This window comes from Hyla sarda, chromosome 2 (genome assembly GCF_029499605.1).
Source record: "Hyla sarda isolate aHylSar1 chromosome 2, aHylSar1.hap1, whole genome shotgun sequence".
Taxonomy (NCBI): domain Eukaryota; kingdom Metazoa; phylum Chordata; class Amphibia; order Anura; family Hylidae; genus Hyla; species Hyla sarda.
This window is the reverse complement of record NC_079190.1, coordinates 88,769,602-88,789,300: the sequence shown is the minus strand read 5'-3', so window position 1 is coordinate 88,789,300 and position 19,699 is coordinate 88,769,602. Positions and strand designations below refer to the sequence as shown.

The 19,699-nt window shown below is 42.2% G+C and overlaps 1 protein-coding gene across 2 annotated transcripts in view; it reads left to right on the top strand.

Moving 5' to 3' along the window:
• The window catches only part of STAT6 (signal transducer and activator of transcription 6), a 162,026-nt gene that overhangs the window by 119,962 nt on the left and 22,365 nt on the right, over window positions 1–19,699 (top strand). For both annotated transcript variants that reach the window (XM_056562518.1, XM_056562517.1), the window contains 6 exons: window positions 330–536; window positions 5,289–5,383; window positions 6,729–6,865; window positions 15,192–15,338; window positions 18,020–18,077; window positions 19,489–19,587. In XM_056562518.1, coding sequence (XP_056418493.1) covers window positions 330–536; window positions 5,289–5,383; window positions 6,729–6,865; window positions 15,192–15,338; window positions 18,020–18,077; window positions 19,489–19,587 — 743 coding nt within the window. The remainder of the gene's footprint in view (window positions 1–329; window positions 537–5,288; window positions 5,384–6,728; window positions 6,866–15,191; window positions 15,339–18,019; window positions 18,078–19,488; window positions 19,588–19,699) is intronic.

The window sequence follows — 19,699 nt, the reverse complement described above, 5'->3', positions numbered from 1 at the left end:
CAGGTAGTAAAAGAAAAACAGCAGTAAAAGGGGTTATCCAGCAAATAAAACCTGGATATGGGATTAGTGTCTCATCGCGAGGGGTCAACTGGTGGGAGACCCCTCACATCCCCCCCCCCCCCCAGAAATGTCTGAAGTTTAGATCGCAAAAGGTTTTCTCGAATTACAGTAATACTTTGAAGGGGTACTCCACCCCTTGACATCTTATCCTCTATCCAAAGGATAGGGGATAAAATGTCTAGGGGCGGTGTACCCCTTTATGAAAGGACACATCTGTATGACTGCCCTTATAACTTATTGTTCATTATTTGTACTGTCTTTGCTAACAGGGAAGACGTCCTTTCTATGTTCATGAGAAAGTGCCATGGAAAAAGATGTGCGCTACTTTAAATATGAAATTCATGTCTGAGGTGGGAACAAAACATGAACTGTCAAAGGAAAATTTCTGGTTCCTTGCTCAGAAGATCTTTGGAGACAACTGTATTAGCTGTGATGATCTAAATGAACAAACTGTGTCCTGGGCCCAGTTCAACAAGGTAATAAGAATTGTAAAATGTAAAATATTAGATGTATATGGTTAGAGTATTATAGATTACTGGAAAAGTATACAACTAAACTACACTGCTCAAAAAAATAAAGGGAACACTTAAACAACACAATGTAACTCCAAGTCAATCACACTTCTGTGAAATCACACTGTCCACTCAGAAAGCAACACTGATTGACAATCAATTTCACATGCTGTTGTGCAAATGGAACAGACAACAGGTGGAAATTATAGGCAATTGGCCAGACACCCTCCAATAAAGTAGTGGTTCTACAGGTGGTGACCACAGACTACTTCTCAGTTCCTATGCTTCCTGGCTGATGTTTTGGTCACTGTTGAATGCTGGTGGTGCTTTCACTCTAGTGGTAGCATGAGACGGAGTCTACCATGCACACAAGTGGCTCAGGTAGTGCAGCTCATCCAGGATGGCACATCAATGCGAGCTGTGGCAAGAAGGTTTGCTGTGTCTGTCAGTGTAGTGTCCAGAGCATGGAGGCGCTACCAGGAGAGAGGCCAGTACATCAGGAGACGAGGAGGAGGCCATAGGAGGGCCACAACCCAGCAGCAGGACTGCTATCTCCATCTTTGTGCAAGGAGGAGCAGGAGGAGCACTGCCAGAGCCCTGCAAAATGACCTCCAGCATGCCACAAATGTGCATGTGTCCACTCAAACGGTCAGAAACAGACTCCATGAGGGTAGTATGAGGGCCCGACATCCACAGGTGCTTACAGCCCAACACCGTGCAGGATGTTTGGCATTTGCCAGAGAACATCAAGATTGGCATTTGCCAGAGAACATCGCCACTGGTGCCCTGTGCTCTTCACAGATGAAAGCAGGTTCACACTGAGCACATGTGACAGCCGTGAAAGAGTCTGGAGATGCCGTGAAGAACGTTCTGCTGCCTGCAACATCCTCCAGCATGACTGGTTTGGCGGTGGGTCAGTAATGGTGTGGGGTGGCATCTATTTGGGGGGCCCGCACAGCCCTCCATGTGCTTGCCAGTGGTAGCCTGACTGCCATTAGGTACTGAGATCCTCAGATCCCTTGTGAGACCATATGCTGGTGCGGTTGGCCCTGGGTTCCTCCTAATGCAAGACAATGCTAAACCTCATATGGCTGGAGTGTGTCAGCAGTTCCTGGAAGAGGAAGGCATTGATGCTATGGACTGGCCCGCCCGTTCACCAGACCTGAATCCGATTGAGCACATCTGGGACATCATGTCTCGCTCCATCCACCAACGCCACATTGCACCACAGACTGACTGGGAGTTGGTGGATACTTTAGTCCAGGTCTGGGAGGACATCCCTAAGAAGACCATCCACCACCTCATCAGGAGCATGCCCAGGCATTGTAGGGAGGTCATACGGGCACGTGGAGGCCACACACACTACTGAGCCTCATTTTGACTTGTTTTAAGGACATTACATCAAAGTTGGATCAGCCTGTAGTGGGGGGTTCCCACTTTGATTTTAAGTGTGACTCCATATCCAGATCTCCATGGGTTGATAAATTTTATTTCCATTGATAATTTTTGTTTGATTTTGTTGTCAGCACATTCAACTATGTAAAGACGAAAGTATTTCCTATGATTAGTTCATTCATACAGATCTAGGATGTGTTATCTTAGTGTTCCCTTTATTTTTTTGAGCAGTGTATTATGAAATATGATATAAATGTAATACCAGATCACATCATTTTTCATCATTTCTTCCGTCGTATTATCACTCTTTACAAATGACAGGAAATACTCTTGTTTAGATCAGCATAAAGAAAAAGTCATGACCGAACAAACTTCTTGATCCCTCATTCCTGAGATGGTAGGGTTCAATATGTTTGTAATGACACAGTATGGCTTTTGGTGGTATTGGTGGTAAAGGGGTACTCCACTGCCTCAGCAATCTGAACATTTTCTTCCGAAAGCTGAGTGCGGGAGCCGAGGCTGGTGATGTCACGCCCCCTCATGATGCCATACCATGCCCCCTCAATGTAAGTCTATGAGAGAGGGCGTGGCGACCACCACACCCCTTCCCATAGACATGCATTGAGAGGGAGTGGCTGTGACGTCACATGCCCTTGTGCCCGCACTCAGTGTTCGGAACAAAATGTTCAGAATGCTGAGGCAGTGGAGTACCTCTTTAAGAATATTACAGAATGTTAGGCACCATTACTCTTGCTCAACACTATGCCTCTATAAGACTTACAGCAAGGCTGCCCATGCTGAACATAGGTGCCAAGTAAAAAGGGCACACACCGTTTGACGTTTTGCTTGTGCAGAACCTGTAACACTGTCTGCTGGAGGTCTCACTGAAGTATATACAGAACTCCATAGATTGAATATAATGGGGAAATGTTCTAATCAGAAATACACTGTTTACTAGTTCTCTTTTAATAACGTGACCCCTCAGGACAGAACTGAAACTGAAGTTGAATGTATTGTAAAAGTACATTTTATTTTCAACCTAGCTGAGTGTTGACCATTTGTATTTGTCTATACACGGATTACAGTTGCCTTGGTTTATAATGGCAGCCATGATGATATGCAAGACCTGTAGGGTAACATAGTAGCGCTCAACCCAGGCCTCAAGGCCCATTTTAGTTTTTTTTTAGTTAGTCTAGGAATAGGGATATTCCAAATCCTGGGAAGCTTATGGGCTTTAAAGACTGCAATGGGGACCTCTGGTGTAATAGATCCTGTCGGGGACCTTATTGACTTACAGCGAGGTCTACTGACATTTTACAGCAAGAAAACCACAACGTTCAGTGTTATCTAGCTATTGAACATTATTGAAGCGCATAACCCCTGATGGAGGCTCATAGCGTAAGTGTGAATAAAGTTAATCATGAGTTATCTGCTGTGTATATACTCCAAAAAACATAACATATCAGTTCATACATAATGATATATGCAAAGCACTGTAGATTAGTACAAAGCATCACTGAATGTTATCTTATGGGTAGAATTTATTATTTAAAATCAGTTCCTGTTTGACAGCTGGAAAGGTTTCTCGTATGTTATCTGTGTTGGGGAAACTATTGTAAGATCTTGTCCACCATTGATATTTTTGTACTGTAGCTTGTATTCATGTTCTTCTAATTGTAAGCAAGCTACATGAATATTAACAGTACAAGGTACAGCTGTATGCTACATGTGACAAGGGAACTACTATGCCTCAGTAATAGGAGATATAGGAGTTGGCACAGGTACCACATGTTTGGCTTCTCAATAAGTGCAAGGGACCAACATGCTGGTGGTGCTCTATTTGTCCATTAACATAGTCCAGTTCCGAAACTGAATGAATAGCAAGAAGTAGGAAAAGACATTCACTGATGTGTCTTTAAAGGGGGTATCCAGGAATAGAAAAGCAGAGCTGATTAAAGGAAAAAAAAAGAAGAAAAAAAAACAGCACCACACAACATTCACTTCAATGGAACAAAGATGCAATACCACACACACCCTCAAGACAGGTGTGGTGCTGGCAAAAATCACATGTTTTTCTAATCCTGGATTAAAGGGGTACTCCCCTGGAAAAATGTATTTTTTAAATCAGCTGGTGCCAGATAGTGATACAGATTTGTACATGACTTCTATTTAAAAATCTTAATCCTTCCAGTACTTATCAGCTGTTGTAGGCTCCATAAAAAGTTCTTTTCTTTATGGGGTTCTTTTCTGTCTGACCACAGTGCTCTCTGCTGAAACTTCTGTGCATGTCAGGAACTGTCCAGAGCAGGATAGGTTTGCTATGGGGATTTACTCCGGCTTTGGACAGTTCCTGACATGTACAGAGGTGTCAGCAGAGAGCACTGTGGTCAGACAGAAAGAAATCCAAAATGAAAAGAACTTCCTGTGGAGCATACAGCAGCTGATAAGTACTCAAAGGGTTAAGATTTTTAAATAGAAATAATTTAAAAATCTGTTCAACTTTCTGGCATCAGTTGATTGAAATTTTTTTTTTCCAATGGCGTACCCCTTTAAGGACTTTTTGTTGCTGCAAAAATGCTCAAACAGTCAGTGCAGTCAAATCCCTCCTGACTAGAGAGAGTATACCATTGGCTGAGATGTGTAGCAGAGGCGTGGCACAAAGGAGTGCTGTAAAGCAAAAAACAGCTGTAACCATTCTACTACACTGGCATCTGTCCCTTGGTCCATACTGACTGTGTGAACACCTCTACAGTGATACAATGTCCTTGAAGATGACCTGGAGAGTGCCTTTACTTTCTTTTTGCTTTTCCATTTTGAACTGTACCATGCCCCTGCTAGTGCATCTGAAACATCCTGTACACATAATTTTTTTTTTTTTTTTATAGAAGACCAAGTATGTGCCGCCATGCTTGTTTCCTTCATGCTATTTGATTACATTAAAAAAAGGAAATATAGAACATTATATATATATATATATATATATATATATATATATATATATATATTTGTTTAACCCCTTAAGGACACAGCCCATTTTACACTTGAGGACACAGATAATTATATGAGCGTGACCAATTGTACTTTGTAATATAAGCAAAAAAATCTATATAAAAATCCAGGAGTGCTTCTTTATGTATTAAAGAGATGAATAGATCCATTAAGAGACTATCATAGCATTATTCTTTACATTGTATAATATAGAAGTATTCTGTATTATGGAATACAATAAGCATTACACTGTCATAAACACCCTGTTTTATCATGTGAGTGAATAATAATTTTGTATACAGAATACATACTTGGATTTCTTCTTTATTTCAGGAACCACTTCGGGAAAGAACCTTTACATTTTGGCAATGGTTTGATGGAGTTGTGGACCTCACCAAAAAACATTTAAAAGAATACTGGTCAGATGGGTAAGAAATATAGCAAAAAAAAAAAAACAGGTAGAATATTTTTGTGATGATTTGTATATATTCTTGGATCACATATCTTTCATTATTAAAAATGCAGTAGTTGCTGGTACACAATAACATTCATGGAATTACTATATTCAACCTCAACAAATTCATTAAAGGAATTGTCAAATGTGTACTCCCACCCTACATGGTGGTTTGCTGCCATCCAAGTACAAATGCATATATGATAAGAAAATAACCTGAAAGTAAGCACTTGCTGGCTATTTTAAGACCTTGGAATTTCCGTGCGGAATTCTGCTTGGAATTCTGAATGGAAATTCCGAGGTGTGACCATAGTCCTATCATAAATAATAATAGAGTGGTAACAAAGGGCAATAAGCAAATCCAGTAGCCGGTATTGCGCATCAATGACCATCCTAAGTTTCCAGACAGTAACAGCAGCCAGTGCTATTAAATAATTATGGACACTGTTGGAGGTGCCAAGCTATGTAAAGATAACATATATGGATAAAAACAATATGAAGAGGTGATAGTAGCTTGCACTCACTGCCGCTCGTGTTCTTCTTATCTGTCAATTTTAAGTCCAACAGGGAGCATATTAGGATATTGCAGGGGCGCTCTGAGTGCCCCAGCAATATCCTAATATGCTCCCTGTTGAACTTAAAATTGACAGATAAGAAGGACACGAGCGACGGTAAGTGCAAGTTACTATCACCTCTTCATATTGTTTTTAGAGTCCTATTATAGTTGATCGTTGGCCTCAGGACAAATGAGACAGTGGTGCAAGGGCATAGGGGGCTTTGGCAGGAGAGTAGTCTAAATACAAGCTGAGATCTGGACAGATGGAGTTCTTTCATGGTCACAGACAAGCAAACTGGTTAGCACAGAAAAATGCTGAACTCAGACACAGGAGATACAACATAGTACAGAGAAGCAGGCATGGATGAAGTCAGAGAGGCAATCCTGGTTATATGGCCATACACAGTAATGGAATCACATGCATAGGAACAATTTTTTATTGAACACTAGTGAACTAGGAACCTTATTACTCAGTAGTGATCGGTTGGGGACAGATTTGGATGTGAGCACAGGCCCTTTAAGAGGCAAAAGAGGGCACACTACAGAGCTGGGAACAGCAGAAGCAGGAAGAGTCAGAGCAGGGATTTGACATCATGTACAGAAGATAACCAAGTGACATTTGTGAGAAGGAAACCCCACCATTACGTTGCTCCAGTGGACAGACTGGTGAAGGAGTTCTTACAGCTCAAACTGTAATGTGTGTTTAATATTCTGTAATTTACTGTGTATATTTATTATATTATGTCATTTACTTTTGTTTCAGATTAATAATGGGATTTGCTAGTAAGCAGTATGTACACAAGCTTCTCAGTTCAGAGCCAAGTGGTACATTCCTGCTGCGGTTTAGTGACTCGGAGATTGGCGGCATTACAATTGCACATGTCATTCGGGGAGAGGATGGTAAATAACTATGTTTCTAATATTTTTGTAAAATAATGGCCTAGATATATTAATCTGTGTCAGACAGAAACGGGTTCGATTTTTTTCACAGCAGCAAATCACAGCTTAGCTTTTATTTTACTAAAGCGAGTAATGAGATGAAAGCTGAGCTGTGATTGTTTTTTATCGACAAATCACACCAGTGATGTAGCCATCAAAATGGCTATAATGATAAATAAAAACACGTACAAAAATAACAAAAACAATAAAATATACATATTGACAAAATAATAATGCAGATAAAAGTGCCCCTGTCCTTTAAAAAGGCCCTCAGAGGCTACTTCTGGATAGTGACAGACTTTGAGAGGGAGCGCTTCATTGGATGGAGAGAAACAGGATGGTTTGTTCACAAATTGTCCACCATCTAGGCCAAGCTGTTAGAAGGTATTCAGAGAAGTGGTTACGTGAGGACATGCACCCATGACGAACAGGCTCTGGATGGCCAAAACAGACCACCAGTAAAGAGTATTGTATGATCTGCCAAAAAACAAGAAGCTCCCACAGTTTCCTTGTCCACAAGTAGGCATTTCATTACCTGCCCCTGTCTTCGTCCAGACAATTTTCAGGCACTTAGCAAGAGATAATTTGTGCTCACGGTGCCCATTACATGTCCCACCATTGAGCCAGCCACTATCTCCTTCGTTTGCACTTGTGCTGTGAATGAGAAATCTGGACTACTATCTACTCTATCCTCTTTAGCGACTATTCCGATTTTGTCAACAGTTATTTTTGAGTAACGTCTGAGGTTTCGTGGAGAGCGCTTCACTCCTGCCATTACTGTGAAACATGCTTCAGCCACACGTGTTGCCCCTCATAGCTTCCAATTGGCATTTTCAGCAGAACAATACAACTTGCCCACACACAGCAAAGATATTGTAGGAATGTCTCCACCAGATCGCAACACTTCCTTAGCCTGGCCAGTCGCCAGATTTATCACAAATGCTGCTTTGGTAACCTATGAGTGTGCATGATCTTTAGAGGCAAATGTGCCACAGTATGCCATATGGGATGTACATGCCCAACTATCCAGACTAAAGGCAGAACAACAGGGCACTAGAGCTTCCTTTTTCTGTACAGTTTTCCAATAAATGCATAATTTCACACTGATATTTTTATTTTACTTCAACAACTCCTTCTCAGTGCATTTTTTTTTTTGTCAATTAGTTAATTTATTGCTTGTGTCCTATCACATAACCAATACTTTAACATAAGAAGCTTGTAAGGCAACAGCCCATAATATTAAGTGAGGCCTTATGCACTAGGCAGAGCTGGTGTTGCCTTTCATCTAATTACACTGTTCTACAAATGTTCAATTTTTTTTGTTTCAGAAATGAAATGTGCCATTTCTTAATGAATTTCACATACTGAATTCAAATATAATAATTAAATTTATTAGTTGGCTCTAGTTTTCATGCAACAAACATTTTACATTTTCCAACTACAGGTAATAGGCAAATAACACTGTTCTACGGGTAAAAAGTTGCAAGCATGAAAACTGCTGTTCTTACATAATTTTTGGGTTCTAAAAACAAAAATAACATAAAATATATATATTGGCTCTAGTTTCAATGAAATAAGCAACCAGCTAATGAAGTAAGGTTTATAAAATGCATGATGCAACTTAAACCATAGATTACATTTTTGCCCCTGTAGCAGTGGCGTTAGCACTCGAGTCTCTTCCACTAGATTAGTTAAAGAAACCCTTACCCCCTAAGCACATGTATTGTTTGTTATTAAGATACTGATGTAATTAAAGTAAAATGCATCTAAATACAAGTTTATTTTCAAACACTTTATTGAGTGCGAACATGCATTACACATTCTCCACATTTTCAGCAGGTCTATGAATACAAATCTACATATGTAATAACCTAGCATGGGCCATGCTATTATATATCGTCTCACAACCATCGTAAACGACAAAAAATATCAAGAACAAAAACTAAACATCAAAATGGAACCATACCCTGGAAATGATCCAAGGCACATGACTTTGGGTATTATAAGTAAGTGGCAAATGTCAGGGGGGCATTATATGGGCACATGACAGGGGGCCCCTGTCATGTGCCCCCACATATATTTCCCCCTGACATGTGCCCCTCACATATAAGGCCCCCCTGACATGTGACCCTGACTTATAATGTCGCCTGTCCTGTGCCCCTCACATATAATGCCCCATGTCCTGTGCCCCTCACATATAATGCCCCCCTAGCATGTGCCCCTCACATATAATGCCCCCTGAGGGGGCAGGACAGGGGGCATTATATGTGAAGGGCACATGTCAGGGGGGGGCATTATATGTGAGGGGCACAGGACATGGGGTATTATATATGAGGGGCACATGACAGGGGGGGGGGGGTCCTGTCATGTGCCCCCACATATAATGCCCCCATGACATGTGCCCCTTACTCATCATTTGCCCCTCTCACTTATAATTTGCTCCCCCCTCCCCTTTCTCACGCCTGCCACCTTTCTCCCACGCTGCGGCTGCTCCATTCCTGCAGTCAGTGAGAGCCGCGGGGACGTGATCTCCGGCCGCCGGCGTGATGATGTGATGTATTCGCGCCGGCTTGCCATGATTGGCTCTCACTGACTGCAGGAATGGAGCAGCTGCGGCGTGTGATAGCAAGGTGACGGGCGTGAGAAAGGGGTGGTGGAGTGGGACAGCCGACAGCTCCCGCTCCACCATGCGATAGCTCAGGAAGAGGGGCAACAATCTCGGTGGGGGGGGGGCAATTGACCCGTTTCCCCCCTGGATCTGCCACTGCCTCCACAGTGGGCGGCGACACGACGGCTTGGATCGGATTCGCACAGCCAGCACTGCAGAGAGAGTGAGTGAGCCAGGCAAGGGCAGAGAGCTGCGAGTGCGAGCGCGCCCCCTCAGATGTTGCGCCCGGTGTGACCGGCCCCCCCTGCACTGCCCTGCCGCATACCACGGTTTTCAGTCCAATCAGAAAACTGGATATGGTTTTCACTACCCCCAGCCAGATCCTGTCCCCGTAGTTGGTAAACGCAGTGTGAACCCACCCTAAATTCACCAAGCAATAGATACTTTTACTCTTATAGAATTTGGTGACGTCATAATTAGAGATGAGCGAAATTTGAAAAAAATTCGATTTGCCGAATTTTCCGAAAAAATTTGGTTCGGTCCAAATTAATTTGTGGTGAATCTGTATTAAAAATGGCTATTTTTGGCCTACAGAGAGCCTCAATAGGGGTGTAGAACACTTTACCTTGCTGTAACACGCATAGGGTGTGTGCTGGGTTAGTGAAATAATACTGTTATTCAGTATGACATGCAGAGGCGTTGCTATTAGAATCACTGTCGCAGAGCGGCACAATGACAGAGCCATCAGTATGAGGAAACCATATAGTGGCTGAATGACACAGCATGGAGGTGGCGGCAGCATGAGGAGACCATATAGGGGCTGAATGACACAGCCTGGAGGTGGCAACAGTCTGACGAGACCATAGGGCCTCACAATTGAAAAGATTAAAGATATTTTTTACATTTAAATTGAAGATTTCAAATAGATGAACCTAAAAAGTTTTATTTAGTGTGCTAGCAGCATGAGGAGACAACATGACAGCACAGTGACACAGCCTGGAGGTTGCGGAAGCATGAGGAGACCATATAGTGTCTGAATGACACAGCCAGGAGGTGGCGGAAGCATGAGGAGACCATATAGTTGCAGAATGAGACAGCCTGGAGGTGGCAGCAGCATGAGGAGAATATATGGTGGCAGAATGAGACAGCGTGGAGCTGGCATCAGCATGAGGAGAGCATATGGTGGCAGTATGAGACAGCCTGGAGGTGGCATCAGCAGCATCAGGAGTCCTGAAAGTGACCCGGTGACATTGTGGGGTGGTGGGTGGCAATACCAGTACCCAATGACGAAGGTGGGTGAAAAGGAGAACTTGGCATCAGATGTGTAGCATCAGGCGGGTGGCAGGATCAGAATAGTAGCTGAGGCAGGTAGGCAGAAAAAAACGGTCTCTTTTGTAAAAGTGTTAGTGTGCACAAATAAGTATTGAGGATATGCAATACGTAAAACGTAACTTTTGATAATATTCTTAGGATACAATATATGTACCCAACATTATTTTTAAATCAAACAAAGGGAAAGGTGTACAAAAAACTCCATGTGCCACCTACACCACCAAGTATTGATGTCATGCAAAGACCCCTGAAAGGTGGAAGCGAACAACGTATGGTCCATTGTCACTGGTGGGGGTAAAAAGTTCCCCTGAAAGGCCCTACTCTCGCATTATTAATTCCCTTCTTCGCAAGTGTTACTCACCCTAAAAAGGGTGGCCCACACAGGAAACTGTCCCTGTACCTAAAAACCCTCTGATGGCACACTACTGGCCGGGCAGGACAGCTTTTTCAGGGCAAACTCTACTAGTTGCGGCCACAAATCAAGTATGGCTGCCCAGATGTCCAGCGGATCTTTAAGGTGTGTTGGCATGGTCATGTCAAGGTATGCCACCAGCTGCTGGTTCAGGTCCTGCTTCAGGTCTACTTGCTGCTGATGAGTTGCTTCACTATGCAGGTGAAGAAAGCTACTTATCAGCAACTGTAGACTCAGACTGCTGCTGATGGAGCTGGTACTGCTCCTGCCACCCCACCCCTCCCCAGCAGCCATGAGGCCCCCGCGAGTGGGACCTGCAAGATGATGGATGATGGCGCAGATAGGCATCGGCCAACTCACTACGTAGGATGTCTCTGTAGTAGGTCAGTTTGTCCTCCCTCTCTGTGGGTGTAAAAAAAGGCCCCCATTTTGTGCCGGTAGCGAGGGTCCAATAAGGTGGAGAGCCAGAAGTCATCCCGCTGCCTAATGGTGACAATTCAGTGGTCATTACGCAGGCAAGTGAGCCTGCATCATGCCATTTATGCAAGTGACTTGGAGGGACTCCCTGACTCCATCTCCACTGCATACTTCCACGGTGTGTCTGGGTCCTCTGTCTCGCCTTCCTCATAACCCTCTAGCTCCTCTGGCTGCTCCTGCTCCTCCTCTCCTGTCAGATGACTAGAAAAACCGCACATCTTGTGAAACCTAAACTGTGCTCCACTGGGCCCCTCCTCCTCCTCCAGTTCAGCCCCCACAGGGCTCATGGGAGTGCCTTGACCAACCCTCGTTTCCAACACGTGTTGTATTAGATGAAGCAGTGGAATGATGTTATTTATCCCGTAATCCTGGCAACTGACTCATAAGGTGGCTTCCGTAATCCTGGAGACTGACTCATAAGATGGCTTCCTCAAATGGCCTAGGAAAACGGCAGGTGTCACGTATGAGCTGCCACTGGTTGACATTGCGCATGGATCATCAAGAAATCGGTGATGGCTTTTCTCTGTTCGTATAGTCGCTCTAACATATGAAGGGTGGAGTAGGGTGAAGTAGGAAGAAGTAGGAAGAACAGGAGCATCTGGAGCGACAGAAGATGGGTAGGACACACAGCTCGCTTTGGCTGCGGTGGTGGAGCCTTGGCTGGCTGAAACAGTGAGCGGCGTGCCACTGGGTGATGCAGCAGGCTGTACCACCACAAGGGAGCCACTGTTCTCCCAGGCCGCTTTATGGTGACGCTGCATATGTTGATGCAGGGCCGTGGTGCCAACATTGAGACCCTGGCCATGCTTCACCTTTTGCCGATACATCTTGCATGTGGCCATGTTACCTCCTCTGGATGCTTGATGAAAAACTGCCACACCACTGAGTAGCTGATTTTCTCACCAACAGTCCGCACTGATTGAATGCTACTGCCACCGACTCCAGGAACTGCGGTTCCACTACCTCCCGGGAAGGTAGGCTGCCATGTAGGTGGTCTCCCCCGGTGCACATTTGGCTCCAGACTTTCCACTTCTGCCACCATTCTGACTGCCAACCATGCTACCACCATGCTGGCTCAGATGTTTCCTCACGGGCAACCTGCAACCCTCTTCTCCTGATGAGGATGAAGACCCTTCTGCACCCAGCTCCCAAGAGCGATCGGCTTCATCATCATCTAGTTGTGTCTGCACGCCATTGATGTCCTCCTCAGGTTCCTCAACAGTGTCTGCTTCAGGAGCCTCCCACGCCACACTCCTCATCACTACTTACCTGCCTAGTGGAGGAAGCGACGAATGTCTCCTCCACTTTTTGGCTGGGCAGTAGCTGCTGACTGTCCTCTAGTAGATCGTCCTCACTAAATAGTGGAGCTGAACCCACAGCATAACATACTTCTGTGAGGGAGGGAACAGCATAGGACAGAGGCAATGGGAGGACAGGGACTGCTCCCGGGCCATGCCAACTGAGGGTTGTGTCTGAGAAACCCACCGAATGTTGACTGGGGGTGTCAGATGTCACTTGTTATGAAGTGGATGACCATGTTAACCAGTCTATTATGGCAGATGGGTAGTCACGAGCGCTAGCTGCTACCGGGAGCTGTACTCCTGCTGCCACTCGTCCCTAGTCTGCTGCGACCTCAGCCTGATGAATTTAGGCCTCTGCCACTTCTCTGTGCACATCCTGGCACTTCTCTGCCTGACATACTTAGTGCATATATGAGGAGAGTACAATACACTTTACTAGGCTTAAAACAGTATTTGTCTACAACACCAGCAGGTGTGTATTTTGGCTGGCCTTTCTCAGTATCTAGGCCCTTAAGACTTTTAACAGGAACAAAATGGTACACCACTTAGATTTAGAGAGAAGTACATACCACATAAGTCTAACTCCCTTTCCTATCAGTGCTTCTAGGCTGGATTTGGGCTTGAGGTGAATTGCTGCTGTAAAAAAAGCTTTTCTGTGCAACACACTGCTCTCTGTCCCTCTCTATCTCTGCAATAGAACGCTGATGTGACTAGGAGGTGAATCTGTGAATCACTGCTGTAAAAATGCTTTTCTGTGCAACACACACTGCTGTCTGTGTGACTGGCTGCAAGATGGCTGCCGATTATATAGGGCTGTGACTTCACAGGGGTGGCTGGCTAATGATAGGCTGCGTGCTGCATGTGATTCAGGGTCATCCCGCCGACCCTTGTTCCCACCTTCGTAGGATTCCTTGCCCCATGTCCACTTATATGGATCCGCCATTTTAGATGCGCTCTGGAAACTGGACCGCACTAAATGAAGTTCAATGAAGCGATACGCGCAATCGAATCACGGAGATATTCACATTCGTCGCTAATCAAATTTTTCCTGAAATTCGTAACAAATTTGGATTTGTCAGATTTGATTTGTTCATCCCTAAGTAATATTAGCTAATGTTGCATCATCTTGGTACGCTTGGCAGTTTTCTATTGGTTACCAATATTTACTATGTCACCTATGGTATAAGTTGCATCATGTATTTTATAAACCTTACTTCATTAGTTGGTTGCTTACATTATGGAAACTAGAGCCATTATACTTTTTTATGTTATTTTCAGTTTTAGCACCCCAAAATTATAGCTGTTTTCATGCTCAAAACTTTTTACCTGTAGAACAGTGTTATCAATTTTACAGTGAAGGACTTAAAGCATTTATGTGATAGGCATAAGGCTATCCTTCATATAAGATAGGGCCGGGGACTATTCATAGTATTTAGGATATTGGGCAGACAAGATGGGGCGAGTAGTTCCTATCTCCAGACAGATTCTATGTTTCTAGGCATTACAGTTTTTTTTATGCATCATCTTTTGGTTTCCTAAAGCATCTTCAAAATAACGTAATGTGCCAGATTTGTGTAAGAAAAGTTGTTTCTTTTAGTTTTTTTTAAATGTATCATAAAACCTGTTTTCAAAGCACACATGCAAAGTTTTAACAATCAGGCAAGCAGAGTTAAAAGTAGCTGTTCTTTTTGGTGCATCAGCTGAACATACCTTGTGCCAATTTTGGGGCAAGATTAGCCACAACAATTTTTAATTATTCCCTTTTGCAATAGGTAATGTACAGCATACAAATGGTGGCAGCAAAGGGCCCTACAAACAGTCCTGGGATCGTTCGGGCTGCCTGCTGCACAGTGGTTGAGTGTTGCAAAGGCTCAGTAACTGACCACCAATCTACATTCACCCCTTATTTACAGAAAGTTTCAGGATACGTAATAAAGCCTTTTGAGAGAATGAGGAATCTGCAGCACAAAACGATTTCATCAAAAAATGCATTAATAAAGTAAAAGTACAAACTTCAACTGAAAATTAGACATTGAAATACCCAAATTTCACACTTTCCACCATGTTGTACTAGTTTGGTTCTTCTTCACATAAAATGTCCTGTGAGATTTATAACGTGTGCATTTACTGTAAATAATCTTTTCTTACGTTTTTCAGGTTCTGGACAGATCCAGAATATTCAGCCATTTGGCACTAAGGATCTTCAGATACTGACGCTGGGTGATCGGGTGAAGGATTTAAAACAGTTGGCATTTCTATACCAAAAAGGGAGAAAAGATGATGTGTTTAAAAAATACTATAAAAGTGAGTTAATACTTGAGTATTTTTCAATATAAACATATTAGAAATAAAATTTCTTAGGGGAAATTAATTTCATAATGTAAATAAGTGACTTTTTTTTTTTTGCTTTGAACATCAAAAAACAATGGATAAATAAAAATAGATATCTAAAGATTACCTGTCTTTTCCTACTTTAGATATCGTGATCAGCGTTGATCATGGTGTCTTAAACGATAATCTGTGAAATTGCCGACATCTGTCCTTAGCCGTGAATGCCTGGCTGCTGATAGCAGCTGTCACTCACCGCCTATAAAATGAGCACAGATCCTGCACTCGTTTCATAAAACTAAATACTTCAGGACATACATGTACACCCTGGTGCATTCAGGATCAGGCAGCAGATGCATACAGGTATGCCCTATGTCGTCTAGAGGTTAAAGAAGTACCTTATTTAAACTGGTTGTGCAAGCTTACTCTCCTGAAAATAACAATGGGCTTAGAGACATGCCAATTCATGCTGGGTAGGACAAATTCAAAGAAATCTGATGCCCACTAAGTATCATGCGCAAGATTTATTAATTTGAATAGGACCGGTGCACAATACCTGCTTGTTATAAGTCAGTTATCTTAGCAACTACCAAACGTGCAGTGCCATCTCTCCACACCCAGTGTCACATTAGTTAGAAGGGTCTACCAGCACATCCCTTTTAACCTCTTAAGGACACTGCCTGTTTTTACCTTAAAGGGAAACTCTGCTGAAAACATCTTATCCCCTATCCAAAGTATAGAGGATAAGATATCTAATCACGGGGGCCCACCGCTAGGGCAGCAGCGACGTCCGGAACACGGAAGCTTGAAGCTTCCGCGTTTGTGATGTCACGTCACGCTCCCTTCATTCATGTCTATGGGAGGGGGCGCGATGGCTAGTACGTGGCGGACGTGTTCACTAGTCATCGGGCACAGAGCGGAGTTTGCTGAATGACAGGGGTGCCACAGTGAAGATCCTTTGGATAGGGGATAAAAAAATTCAGCAGAGTACCTCTTTAATGATCGAGCCCAATTTTTCAAATCTGACGTGTCGCTTTAAGTGATAATAACTTTTAAATGCTCTTACTGAGCGAAGCGAATCTGAGATTTTTTTTTCACATGTACTTTATATTAGTGTTATATTTTTGCTGATACATGTAGCATTTCTTTATGATAAACTCCAAAAATATAGTGAACATTTTTATTTTAACTATTTATTTTTTTATGGCATTCACTGTGCAGTAAAAAAATATGTTATCTTTATTCTGTGGGTCGATACGATTACGGTGATACTACTTTTATATAGCTTTTTATGCTTTTTTTCCCCTCTATTTTGTGTTGCCATGTTCTGTCCTTTTTTATTTTTCATCCAACTGCATTGTGCGAGGGACTTATTTTTTGCAGGACGAGCTGTACTTTTTACTGAAAACATTTTTGCAATACATGCTAGCATTTGTTACCCTTATTCCATGTTTTGACCAGAGTTAACAAATCTTTCACTTTTTTGTTGTTTTTCATTTTTTCGGTGTTCACTGTGCGAAATAGATAACAGTATCATTAAATAGTATAAACCATTACTAATGTGGCAATAGGAATATTGTATCAATTTTTTTGTGATAATACAGGGCTTTATTGTGAAAGGGACAAATTATATATTTTTTACACTTTATTTGTTGACAAACTTTTTATTTTTTGCTTTTTACCTGTTTTACAATGCTTAAGTACAACTGTACTACAGCATAGCATAACTGTCAGTATTACACTGACATTCAGCCTGTGAGATCCAGCCTATGCCTCCTGCTGCCATGGCAACCACTGAGAACCCGCTATTGCATCTTTGGGTCACCGATGGGGCACATATGGGGTTAACCCTGCCATGACTGGCGTGATCTCGGTCTTTGCACCTGCCTGTGATCCTGGCTGTGATTGGCAGCTGGGTCCTGTGCTGATCTCCTGCAGTGGTCGCACAGAGCATGAGATCATTAGGATGTTTTCATGTGTCTACCGTGGGAAGCGATTAAAGGAGTTTTACAATGATGAAACCTAGTATAATCTGTCTAATACATGTAAATAAAATGTCATTATGTTTCTGTCTTTTATGCTTTCCTTCTGCTTCTGATGGAGTTTATCTGCTCTGTTGTCTTCATTAGCCCAATTTCCTGTCTGCTGTACATCCTGTGATGTTCTGTTACTGTGTATACTCTAGCCAGGAATTCAGCCAACTCTATCTACCTCCCAATATGGTGTAGTGAGAGGGAGATACAGTTGGGTGAATTCCTGGCTAGGGTGTCCTGGCCAGACAGCATGTTGGGCTAATGAAGACAACAGAGCAGATAGTATGCATCATAACCAAAAAGAAAGCAAAAAAAAAAGGTCACAGATATGTAGTACAATGACTTTGTTTATCAATAATATTTCATTTATTAGACCGTTTTTATTATTGGACAACCCCTTTTACATCTGACCCAGGCTTGTTGAAAATATGTACTGACTCTGACTTATTTCTAGACAGAAAATCCCCAACAACAGGGGCAGACAAAAAATTCAGCAGTGCAATATCTGTATATCAGTTATTTCAATTTCATATTTTTTAAACAACCCATATTGTATTCAGCAAAGTAGATTGTTTTGTCTTGCATCATTTATTGACTCATCTCTGTTATTTTTTAAACCCTCAGATGTTTCAAATTGTAGTAGTGGATACAAGAAAACCGAGATAGTAGTGAAAGTTGTAGGGTAAGTGTTCATTAGGTGGATTACACATGCCTTTTAAAGGAAACTAATGTTATTTCAGTGTGTACAACAACATACACCAGTACAAGCCCACATAAAAAATACATATAACACTTGTTTTGATGGTCTACTGTATGGGAAAAGCATGGCAGGCTACATTTTCTTATACAGTTAAAAAAAAATTACATCAACTTGTACCAGCTTAATGGATGCCAGATGCCAAAAAGACAACATCAGGATATGCTTGGCATTTGTGCCATAACCTTTCCTAGTGCATACATCAAACGTCTCATGTACTACTGGAGTTCTGTGTGATTTTAAGCAAAATAAAAATATGGGAATCCTCAAATGTACATTTTCAGAGAAAGTTAAATCATGACTTGTGTAAAAAAGGGAACATTCCATCCTTAGGCCTTTCTCCCTTGTTTGTGCAGCTTTAAAAAAAATGTGGTGCACCTTATTTCAAGCAGTTTCAGTTAAAAAGTACCTGTCACCAAATAAACTTTTCTAAAATAATTCAGGCTATGTTCCCTAACTACTCCTAACACCGTTCCTACCCTTAAAAAATAAAATTCAGAGCTTTAAAAAGCTGTATATTATACATTTCTTCTTGCTCACATAGGAAAAAGGGGGTGTTTCCCAGTAGGCATGACACCACTGAAGCCTGCTGGGGGACCACTTCTGCCCTCACATGGTTGCAGTGCTGTGAGGAATAGAAGACCTCAGGTTCTGTGCAGCTTTCATTGAGGCTCTATGCATGTTTCAATGAGGCTCTGTGCAGCTGTCAATCAAGCTCAGTGCAGAGAAGCACTTCCTGAGTTTCGACTCCTGCCAGGCCGGGAGGAGACCAAACTCACTGTATTAATTGTGGCAGGGAACAGAACAGAGTCACATTGTAAACATATTTATGTTTATAATTTTTAAATCAAGTGAATGGGAAAGTGTCTGCTAATTACACAAGAAACACTATATTAAATGTCTTATTTGGTGACAGGTACTCTTTAAACGGGTTATCCAGGAATCGAAAAACAGACCTAATTTCTATTTAAAAGACACTCCCTGTCTGTCTCCACTTTGGGTGTGGTATTACAACTTGGCCCCATTCACTTCAATGGATCTGAGCTGCAGAACCACACCCAACATGGAGACAGAAAGGGAGCGGTCTTTGAAAGAAATTCTCTGTTTTTCGATTCCTGGATAACCCCTTTAAGTGTGAATACTGGTCTTAATAAATAGTTTTTCAGATATGTAGTTTTGTGTTATTTTATACTTTAAGCTGTGTAAATACAAAGATTTATATAAATAAATATATATGTGTAAGGTAGTACAACTATTATATTTATGACCTACTTTCAGGACTAAACATATGCACTTACTGATGTTTGCAATATTTATTGTCCTTACTTTTACACAGTGATGAAACAGAGGACAGTCAAACGTCATGGAATAACCCAATTCCAATGGACGGAATTGAAAACCAACAACCCTCAACAAGCAGAAATGTGCAGTATCCGTGAGTAAAACTCTTCTTGAGCCAATATATTTAGAAAAAAATAATATATATATATATATATATATATATATATATATATATATATATATATATACAGTAGAATCTCCCAATA